Here is an 11,215-nt window from a genome sequence, read left to right as displayed (position 1 = left end):
TGAAAAATACGACAATATTAATTTTACTTTTAACACTTTTATGGACTACCTAGTTAAAATCAATATAGTATTTTAAATACAAAGTATTCAATTAACCAATAATACAAATACACAATATATAACTGATATTCAAATTATAGTCTCCAGACTCAAACACAATATTTAGTCCAAATTCAAACCAAACACATAAGTTATAACAAAACCAAAATTAAAAAAAGTTTTTAAACGGGTTTGGATGTAATATGTATAAGGAAATATTAGATAATTTCTTTTTATAATTTACTTTTTTACACTTTTACAAAATTGATAAAATTAAAAAGTGATGAAAATTATATATCTGATCATCTCGAAACTTAATTAAATTCATATAATCTTGATATGATTATCTTTAATAATCACTAAGATTACACGTCATCAACTTAGATCCAAACTTTGAACTTCGTTAGATAGCCAAAGCCAATCGGTCCACTAAACACAAAAACGACACCGTTAGTTCGAAATTAGAAACAAAAGCACCACTATAAAATATAAATTCCTGGCGATGTAATTCTCCCTCCTCTCCCCTCCTTCGTGGTACACTCATCACAACTTCAACCATCTTCTCTCGGAGGATTCAGATCTGGTCCTTGTACAGCCTTCGTCCACCATTCAATTTTTATTCAAGACAAAGTTGAAGGGTCAGTTTTGTAAAAGTGTTTGGGATCGCTCAGTATTCTGTCTAGACCATTAATTATCGACACAAAAGTCAATATAAAGCAGTAATCAAAAAAGTAGAAATAGATAATGCGCAAAACTGACACAAAAATAGTAGAAATTTAAGCTTTAGAATACCACGATACACTTGGACGTTCTTCATCTCCGTAGATCTAAAAAGGAGAAAGGAAACGAAGCTAACTCAACCGAAGAAAAGAACAATCAGTTCAATAACAGCCCGGATCAAATTCAAATGGTAATTGAAATTTCATCTGTAGATTTATTATTATTATTATTTCATATATTAACTGAAATTTAAATCTGTGTCTTTTTTTTTTTCTTTGAAACAGTCGGCACTTTTTAATTTCCATTCGTTTTTGACGGTGGTGCTGCTCGTGATTTGCACTTGCACTTTTGTGAAGATGCAATTTCCCACTATCCTCGAACAGAAAACTGGGTTCGTAACTGCTCTTTTTTTTTTTCTTTTTTCTTTTTTCTTTTTTTTGTTAAATCAATGTTTTGCTTTTATTGTGGGTTTCAGTTGAGTATCACTTATTGGATTTCAGATTGAATTTGATTTATCTGTTTTCATATAAGATAGAAATATGATAGTATATGATGTTGTGGAGCAGAATCGCAATATATAATTTTGATGCGTAAGTTGAATCTTCCATTGCAACGTTGTCATAATTCGTTTAACATTGAAATGAGAATTTAGTTTTTACATCATTAGTTTTGTCTGTCTTGAGTAGTTTTTGCTCTCAAGTTTTGATTTTTGTTGGAGTTTAGAGATCCAACTGTTCATAAGAAGAAGAAATAGCTGGTTCTTGATCTGTTGTTCTGGAAAATTGTATAGTAGTTCATCGGCTTTAAAGTGACAATTTTATTAGAATTTGTGTAATTTTTGCCTTATGTTTTTGTTTCATTGAAGCCAAGTTGCCCTTCTTATGGGGTGTTTTCTTGTGGCAGGTTTCGGGGATTCTTTTGGAAAGCAGCTAGAATAGGTAGGTTTATTGAGTTTTTGCTGGTGTGACTGCATGATTAATTATAGAAAAACAATACTCTATGATTTTTTCACTTTATCCTTTGTGAATGTTAGAGACATTAGGAAAGATCTTCGGCCATGTTACTCTACAAAATGAAGTCATATATAGCATTGGTCGAAATTGAGATCTTTTGCATGGAACTTCTTCCATTTAATATGACCCAACTCCTAGCTGAAACTGAAGAATCCCTAACATATCCAACCACTAAAAACTTGGGGAGGATGAACAGGGCACATATTAATTAGGAAATAGATTCTCTATGTTTCTTGTTTGATACAGAAAAAATGACATAGAAGGATGCTTATGTTTTCCAAGCCAGGAGTGATGACTTTTTAGTCATTGACTGCCACAATCAAAGTATGTTCTCTCATTTATATTGTGAATATGCATCTAGAGTTTATTACTAGTCTTTTCCTAGCTCAGTACCAGGTGTAATGACAAAATTGTTGAAAAAGCGTAAGCCCTTACATACAAATCTTGGAATGACCCATTTATTCAAAAAAATTTCTCCACCCTCCCAATATCCTGTTTCACAGGACTTGCTTATATTATCTAATAGTCTGACATTTGTGGATGACTTTCATTTGCTTATTTGAAACAGGTGAACGGTTGAGCCCTTGGGTCGCTGCAGGATGCTTAACGATGGGTGTATCAATACTTTTTTTCTGAGTTGGAATTCATTGGTACACTTGAAGTAGGTCCTTTAATCCATTTCACTCATGTGCTACTAATTGGTTTGTATGATAAAAGATTGTCATTATTTTATTGATTTTGCCTTGTAGTGGAGATGTAATTGCCACAGGCATCAGACTTGGTTGTGTACTGCACATAAACTGTGCTATTGAAAATACAATTAGTTTTATACAAGCATACAAGTTATTGCAAATATGACAGAACCACATTTTCCCAGAGGGATTTTGATAACTGCTTGCTATTACAACTCCACCAGACTGATTTAAACACACTTTATTTAAAGTTGTTTGCCTGCTGGTTATTTTCATCTTTGAATTTATGTGAACAGGGTGTAAAGACAAACTGTTCTGTATATTAGGCATTTGTCTTTCCAGTTTTGTTTTTTAACAACATACTATAAAGCACACATGGAATGCAAAATGGTATCATTGAAAAGATAGAAGGATTAGGCTGCCACATGAGATGAGAGTGTTGAACCAGAGGTCTTTTTGTAACTATAACAGTCTTGAGGAAGTAAAATTGTAAACCATTTTGGCTAGGATATGTTTTACTTATTTAGATTTTTGAGGTTGTGTTAAAAAAAATGTTCAAGGTTTTATGGAGCCCTGCTGCAGGAATAAAGAAACGTGGGTCCTCCTGAATCCCTTTTATCTCAAGTTCTTATATTGAAGTTCATTGCTTAGTTTAGATCAAAATGTATGTATCGACCACATCATTGAAAAGATCAAACAAAAGTGACCTAACCATTTATTATTATTATATTTCAACCGGGTTTTCTTATTTTATGTTTATTGAAGTAATGTGGCTCTTCCAACTCCGGGCAGCTGCAGCTACATTCAATTTGGTAATATCTTCTGCATTTGTCAATTTCTTCTTACCAAAGAACGCCTTTTCAATTTATTATATTGTTTTGACTTCGTCAGCAGTGATGAAAGTTGCATGAATTATGAGCACTAACTAAAGTTTTGTTAGTGAGTCTTTGTTTATTTAATTCATTTCAATTTATTATATTGTTTAATGCTCAATGGTAGTGCTGAGATTCTGAAGTGAATTTTATACTATTAGCGGTAGCTATGTATTAATGTTTGAATTTGTCATTAATATCTCCAGCTCTTAGGTATGATTTTACAGATTTCACTGATCAATAATTATCTTCAATCCTCGTTAAGATTGAAGACTTTCGTTCCCTCGTGAAATTCTCTAAAATCCTCTTACAAAAGTTCTCTCTTTTATTGAAGACTTTCGTTTAAAATCAATCTATATATTCATCTTAAAAATAATATTGAAAGTTTTAGGGCCATGTATATGCAAGGTAGTGATAATAATCTGCGAAAGAATGACAGAAATACTGTGAAATTTTGTAGCGAATTCAGTACTCTCTCTACAGGGCAGCCATGATCGCTCAAGTATCATGGACGGGTTTATAAGAAAAGTATCATATACATTTGGGNAGTCTTACTCCATTGTCCATTCTCAATAATTGTTCAATTTTAATTTATTCAAAAATATGTAAATGTTAGTATTTATGGTATGTTAATATATATGATAGATAAAATGTAAATATTTTATATATTCTTATAAATAAAAAAATCAAGGGGAGGAAATAAATAATTATCCTAAAATAAACAAAATGTACATTTGGGGAAAATTCTCAATGAGTATGGCTACCAGTTGGGGGATAAATCCCCGTGGATATTACTACTTTTAAAAAAAAAAAAAAAATTAATATGCGCTCATTCTCATGAGCTTGGATCTGCTTTTGTCAGATATTTATACTTCTACTGGTAATAACCAAATGGCAAACTTAAGCTATTTTACTTGATTTCTGGGAGAAACTAAGCGAACCGTTATATATAAACTTAACTGTGCCGTCGTCTGTTCGTGCTGGGCTGGCTTGGGACTGATGCTTTTAGAGAACTCAGATGGATATGGTATAATCAAGGAGAGGATTACCCAGGCACTGAGATACTTCAAAGAATCAACTGAGCAACATGTTCGAGCTCAATTTTGGGCGCCTGCAAAAGCTTGTTTCTATCGGTTGTCTTCATCCAAAGTAATAATTTGCTCCATAAATTCACAACAATTATAATAATTGGTTTGATATTTTTAATTTTTAATTTTTATCACTGATTTTTCAATATTACATTAGACAAATAAATGGACAGTTATAAAAATAAATAGACAAATTATATTATTATTTAAACAAAAATTAAAATTATTATTTATTAAAGAATATGTTAATGACATTACACTTTCTTATATATATGCGCACTTGTAATTTGTTTAGTAAATTCTTATTGCATACGGTATACATTACGTATTTTAAGAAAAAATAAATATTTAATATATATAAATTAAAAAAATGAGAGATATATTTACAGAAAGTAATAATACTAAAGTTTTATGTTTTTATTTTCATGGGTTTGGACTTCGGACTTTTTTTTTTTTTTGTACTTGGCTGTGTTTGTGTCTTGTCTGTACAGAAAGTTGTGTCTTTCCTGTACGTTTCTTATTGGCTTGGTTTTCGGTTGGTTTAGTACTAGTTTCAGCTTTGGTTAGTTGGTGTCTGTTTCTGTTGGGTTTGCTGTCTCGAAGTCTTGTAAGTTCCAATCTTGGCTTAAAAAAAACGGAGGACTTCTGCTTTAGTGCAAGGTTACCACCAAATCACTTCTTGCAATTTTTTTTAATAAATATTTAAGCGGGATTTATTTTTAGACAGACAAAACTTATTACAAATTAACCACTTAGAAACTGACATATGTTTGTAAAAAAAAATTAGTAATACAATAATATTAGGTGCGTTTGGTTTATTATTTAGATAGAATTTTGGGCATAATATTGGATAATTGAATATGAGAGTATTACGAGATAAAATTTAAAAATTTATAAAAAAACCCCCTAAGTTTACTAATTTAATAAATACCCCAACATGTAAAATGATAAAAATACCCCCACCACTTGCAATGCTAGATTCTGGCTACCACTGCTGCAATCTGGCCGAAAAATCACGTTACGACACAGACCGGTCAGATCTGTGTCGTAACGCGGAGTTATGGCCTTTTCCAGCCAGATCTACCACGGATCTGATCTACAGCCTGCCATGGCCGTCAACAGCCGGAAAAGGCCAAAACGACGGCTAAAGATATGGCCGTCGTTGACTGTCAACGATGACCATTTCTTTGGCCAACGCTGACGGCCAGATCTGGCCTTTTCCGACTAGATCCACTATGGATCTGGCTAGAAAAGGTTAGATCAGTGAATTACCGTCCAGTTCCGGTCGGTAATTCACCGTTGTGGCAGATTTCAGCTACCACCAACGGTGGTTGCCGGAATCTGACAAGTATGGGTCATGGGGGTGTTTTTGTTAATTTTTAAACTTTTTTCATGGGGTATTTAATGAAATTAATAAGCTTTTGGGGTCTAAAATAATTAAAAAATAGGGTAATATTTCTGGAATAATATACCAAACATTATTTAGAGAATAGGATTGAGAATATAGATAATAATAATAACCCAAACATGCCCATTATTATTTGCCTGTTAAGAAAGCTCGGAATTAGGAGCTAGTTTATTTGATATTAAATAGAGCAATGGCATACACGATTTTGAGAGTTTTTTTCTTTCGAATTGATTTATGGGCAACGAAATGGATCATTAAATGAATAGTAAACTTGGTGCAGTTGTTTGTTCCTGATCAGCCAGGCTTTAATTCTAGGATTTAGGTCTCTTCTGGAGCGATTTTCTGCGTTCTTTTCCCTTTGTTTATTTTGGATACGGACCATACGGTCATGATTTGAAGGTCCACAGTCTTTTAACTGATATACGGTTTCATACAGCACATGATGCTCCGGATTTCTCTCATTGGTCTTTTTGGTTGAAATGTTACTAGTTGCAGGTAATCCGAGTGCTGAAACTGAAAACCCAAAATATAATGACGAAAACAGAAAGCTTCCTGGTCTTCCTTCCCCTTTTTCGGGACGGGTGCCCTTAGAGAACTCAGATGGATATTGTATGATCAAGGAGAGGATGACCCAAGCATTGCGGTACTTCAAAGAATCAACTGAGCAACATGTTCTAGCTCAAGTTTGGGTGCCTGTAAAAGTCGGGGGTCGGCATGTTCTAACAACTTCAGGGCAACCCTTTGTACTTGATCCCCATAGTAATGGCCTACATCAGTATAGGATGGTCTCTCTGATGTATATGTTTTCTGTGGATGGGGATAATGATGGAGAGCTNATGAAAAAATAAATATTTAATATATATAAATTAAAAAAATGAGAGACATATTTACAGGAAGTAATAATATTACACATATATTATTCTCATATAATATTTCTTATATAATATTATATGGTAAGATATGATTGAATGAAAGTTTAATTTTAATTTTAAATTAATCAATCATATCTTATCGCGTAATATCACATTCCGATAATATCACATGAGAAATATTGTATGAAAATTAGAAAATTGAAGACCTTCCCGCTAATTCCCAGCTATCCAAGCCAGTTTAACAACAGCAGCAAGTAAAAAAATAAAAGAAATTTTTTAAAAGATGCAAGGATGTAATAGTAATAACTTGGCATTACGAAGGAAGAGGAGGGGAAGAAGAAGACAAAAGAGAAGGTCATTGTTACAATGGAAGGGAGCAGCCGAGGATAATTTCTCTTTATTCTAATGTTGAAGCGCAACTTGTATAAATGTTTGTATGGATTCTATGGAAAATGGAGTCAGACACACTCTGCAAATTAATACCCACCCAACTTCTCCTTCTCTCTCAATATATACCCTCTTCTTTTTTATTTTTCATTTTAGTTTTTATCAACCGGAGACAATGCCCGAACCGGACGAAGATACTCACCTCTACGTTCCTTCTTCTAGGTCGAAGGACGTTACGGTTGTTGCAGCTGCTTCGTCCCTCATGAACTTGGACGTTGATCTTGATCTTGATAATCCTTGGCCGTTGGATCAGCTCGGTTTTGTCTCCAACCCCATGTCTTCCTTTCTTATTTCTTCCTCTGATCTTGACCTTGATAATGCTTGGCCGTTGGATCAGCTCGGTTTTGTCTCCAACCCCATGTCTCCCATTCTTATTTCTTCCTCTGATCTTGATCTTGATAATCCTTTTCGGGCTTTTTCTGACGCAAACAACGACGATAGAATCGTTGCTCAAGCCGATTATCCTTTCTTTCTTGAATGTTAGTTGAAGAAATCAACTTTTTTTTTTTCAACTTTTTATGTGTTTATTTTCATGGGTTTGGACTTCGGACTTGTTTTTTTGTACTTGGCTGTGTTTGTGTCTTGTCTGTACAGAAACTTGTGTCTTTCGTGTACGTTTCTTATTGGTTTGGTTTTCGGTTGGTTTAGTATTAGTTTCAGCAGTTGGTGTCTGTTTCTGTTGGGTTTGCTGTCTCGAAATCTTGTAAGTTCCTATCTTGGCTTAAAAAAACGAGGACTTCTGCTTTAATGCAAGGTTACCACCAAATCACTTCTTGCAATTTTTTCTAATAAATATTTAAGTGGGATTTATTATTAGAAAGACAAAACTTATTACAAATTAACCACTTAGGGACTGAGACATGTTTGTAAAAAAAATTAGTAATACAGTAATATTATTATTTGCCTGTTAAGAAAGCTCGGAATTAGGAGCTAGTTTATTTGATATTAAATAGAGCAATGGCATACACGATTTTGAGAGTTTTTATCTTTCGAATTGATTTATGGGCAACGAAATGGATCATTAAATGAATAGTAAACTTGGTGAAGTTGTTTGTTCCTGATCAGCCCGGCTTTAATTCTAGGATTTAGGTCTCTTCTGGAGCGATTTTCTGCGTTCTTTTCCCTTTGTTTATTTTGAATACGGACCATACGGTCATGATTTGAAGGTCCACAGTCTTTTAACTAATATACGGTTTCATACAGCACATGATGCTCTGGATTTCTCTCATTGGTCTTTTTGGTTGAAATGTTACTAGTTGCAGGTAATCCGAGTGCTGAAACTGAAAACCCAAAAGATAATGACGAAAACAGAAAGCTTCCTGGTCTTCCTTCCCCTTTTTCGGGACTGGTGCCCTTAGAGAACTCAGATGGATATTGTATGATCAAGGAGAGGATGACCCAAGCATTGCGGTACTTCAAAGACTCAACTGAGCAACATGTTCTAGCTCAAGTTTGGGTGCCAGTAAAAGTCGGGGGTCGGTATGTTCTAACAACTTCAGGGCAACCCTTTGTACTTGATCCCCATAGTAATGGCCTACATCAGTATAGGATGGTCTCTCTGATGTATATGTTTTCTGTGGATGGGGATAATGATGGAGAGCTTGAGCTTCCTGGCCGTGTTTTCTGGAAAAAGTTACCGGAATGGACACCCAATGTGCAGTATTACTCCAGCAATGAGTATTCACGGCTCGATCATGCTCTTAATCATAATGTTCGAGGATCCATGGCTCTGCCAGTCTTTGAACCTTCTGGCCAGTTCTATGTTGGTGTAATTGAGCTCATAATGACTTCACAAAAGATTAACTACGCTCCGGAGGTTAATAAAATTTGCAAAGCTCTTGAGGTTGGCCTCCTTCTCCCCTTGCATCGCATGTTATGAGTTTGACTCTTGTTATTTTAATGAGTTCTATTATTTATTGAAAATGTCTTGCGTTTTATAATGCTTCCTTTTAATCCTCTTGGATACTCCTTCGGAAAATATTTTGAATTTTAAATGCTTCAAAATTTGGGAGTCATATTTTTCAGTTTTTGTGCAGGCAGTAAATCTGAGGAGTTCAGAAATCCTGGATCATACGAGCACACAGGTTAGTAATGAGCTTAATACATGTTGAATGTGGTGCTTGTTTGGAAACCAAACAGATAAAACCGCTGTTTTTCTTTCTTTGTTCTCACAGATGTTTATAATTGTACTTCTATTTCAGATTCGGAATGAGGGCCGCCAAAATGTGCTGGCTGAGATTTTGGAGATATTGTCAGTTGTGTGTGAAACTCACAAATTACCATTAGCTCAGACCTGGGTTCCGTGCAGCCATCGAAGTGTTCTGGCCTACGATGGTGGTTTGAGGGAAAGCTGTAGTAGCATCGATGGTAGCTGCATGGGACGAGTCTGCATGTCGACAACTGATGTTGCTTGCTACATAGTAAATGGTCACATGTGGGGTTTTCGGGAAGCTTGTGTTGAGCATCACCTACATAAGGGTCAGGGGGTCGCTGGGAGGGCGTTTTTCTCCCTCGGTTCTTGCTTCTGCAATGATATTACTCGATTCTGCAAAACTGAGTACCCATTAGTACACTATGCACGCATGTTTGGATTAACCAGCTGTTTTGCTATCTGCTTACGAAGCACTTATACCGGAGATGATGATTACGTTCTAGAATTCTTTTTGCCCCCTGTAATCACAGACAGTTATTATGAGCAACGGACTTTGTTAGGCTCCATATTATCTACAATGAAGCAGCATTTCCAGAGTCTTAAGGTTGCCTCTGGGAGAGAATTTGAAGAGGAAGTAAGATGTATTGAAATGATTGAAGCTACTGCGGACAAGGCGATAGTTATCAGCAGTTACTGGTAAAATTTTATGCTATTGACCATGTGGGCACTGTTGTAAAAGTGATCTTGTGTTAAAAGCACAAGAAAGCCATAAAATTAAAGATCTTATGTTGATGTTGTAAAATGAATCTGCTGTTAAAACTCCACCAGATTGATTTTGATAAACTTTTTTTGAAGTTTTCTGCTTGCCAGTTACTTATTTCATCTATGGATTTATGTAAAGAAAGATCATTCCTATTGCCTCTTTCAGAAATGTCCTACGAAAAATACTTGGGAATTCAGAATTTGGAAGAGTGCAACATGTTCATTTGTTTGAGAACTGTTGGGCTTCAATTGGGCTGAACTGCCTGGTGAATCTCATCTCTCGGCGCCCACGCTTATGAAAAAAGAAACGTTTTTGGATAACTTGAAAATTTTAAAAAATAAAAATAGGGTGATAAACACTTTTTATAAATTTCTCTCGTAAACGTGATATGATAACTCACAATTGATCAAACGAAATCCATTATAAACTGAATTTGTCAGCGTAATATTACTTAATTTTAAATAGGAATAAAAGAATAATAAATGAGTGGAACACCCGTTACCAGCCTTCTCCTTAGACTGGTCCAAAGGACACGACAGCAAAATAAAAGCGAAAGACAGGCCATAAACAACACAAAAAACAAGGGCTTAACAGCCTACAAGAGCCGAAATCAAACAGAAACAGGGCCAACAAAACATAGGCCTTTAAAAGAAGGCCTAAGCAAAAATGAACAGCCCACAAAAACTTTGCAAAAATCTGGACAAGAATCATCGCCAGAAACTGTACATCCAGTCCACAAACTCAACCTTAAGCATAGCATCTTCCCATGTGCTGCATTACCGACTTCACAAGCTGCTGAAACTGAGGAGGCCAGTTTGCTAACATCAGATCCACAGCCCAATCTACATTCGCAGTATCAAGATCATAAGCTATACAGACAACATAACAACCAAACCTGCAAACTTCAAAAGAACAAAAAAGCAGCCGCAGCTACAGAAAAAGTTTATATTGGCCACATCATATGACCAAAACAAAAGACTATACCATTTATTTATTTCATTTTTCGCTCCTCCATCTGGGTTTTCTTCTTATAATTTTTGTTGAAGTCAAATACTACTGATGTGGCTCATCCAGCCGCAGCTACAGCTACAGCTATATTAATTTTATTTTTTTCTCTGTCACACAACAGCTATTTACAGTTGACCCAAA

General features: G+C 35.0%; 2 protein-coding genes across 3 annotated transcripts; both read left to right on the top strand.

Annotated features, from left to right (window-relative positions):
• The first annotated feature begins 840 nt into the window (after positions 1 to 840).
• LOC116106553 (protein kish) lies at positions 841 to 2,663 on the top strand. Of its 2 annotated transcripts, XM_031392927.1 has the most exons (5): positions 841 to 949; positions 1,044 to 1,150; positions 1,663 to 1,697; positions 2,341 to 2,433; positions 2,522 to 2,663. In XM_031392927.1, the coding sequence occupies exons 1-4, from the start codon at positions 947 to 949 to the stop codon at positions 2,406 to 2,408; spliced, it is 213 nt and encodes a 70-aa protein (XP_031248787.1). In that variant the 5' UTR covers positions 841 to 946; the 3' UTR covers positions 2,409 to 2,433; positions 2,522 to 2,663. The 2 variants fall into 2 exon arrangements, with proteins under 2 accessions (XP_031248787.1, XP_031248786.1); XM_031392926.1 differs by having other exon boundaries at positions 2,341 to 2,663.
• A 4,376-nt stretch (positions 2,664 to 7,039) lies between these two features.
• On the top strand, positions 7,040 to 10,022 carry LOC116106583 (protein NLP6-like). The gene is made up of 4 exons (XM_031392954.1): positions 7,040 to 7,630; positions 8,408 to 8,994; positions 9,188 to 9,235; positions 9,353 to 10,022. The coding sequence occupies exons 1-4, from the start codon at positions 7,141 to 7,143 to the stop codon at positions 10,001 to 10,003; spliced, it is 1,776 nt and encodes a 591-aa protein (XP_031248814.1). The 5' UTR covers positions 7,040 to 7,140; the 3' UTR covers positions 10,004 to 10,022.
• Positions 10,023 to 11,215: the final 1,193 nt, after the last annotated feature.

This window comes from Pistacia vera, unplaced genomic scaffold (assembly GCF_008641045.1).
Source record: "Pistacia vera cultivar Batoury unplaced genomic scaffold, PisVer_v2 Contig52, whole genome shotgun sequence".
Classification (NCBI taxonomy): domain Eukaryota; kingdom Viridiplantae; phylum Streptophyta; class Magnoliopsida; order Sapindales; family Anacardiaceae; genus Pistacia; species Pistacia vera.
The sequence above is the reverse complement of the archived record's forward strand: the minus strand, read 5'-3'. Positions and strand labels throughout refer to the sequence as shown.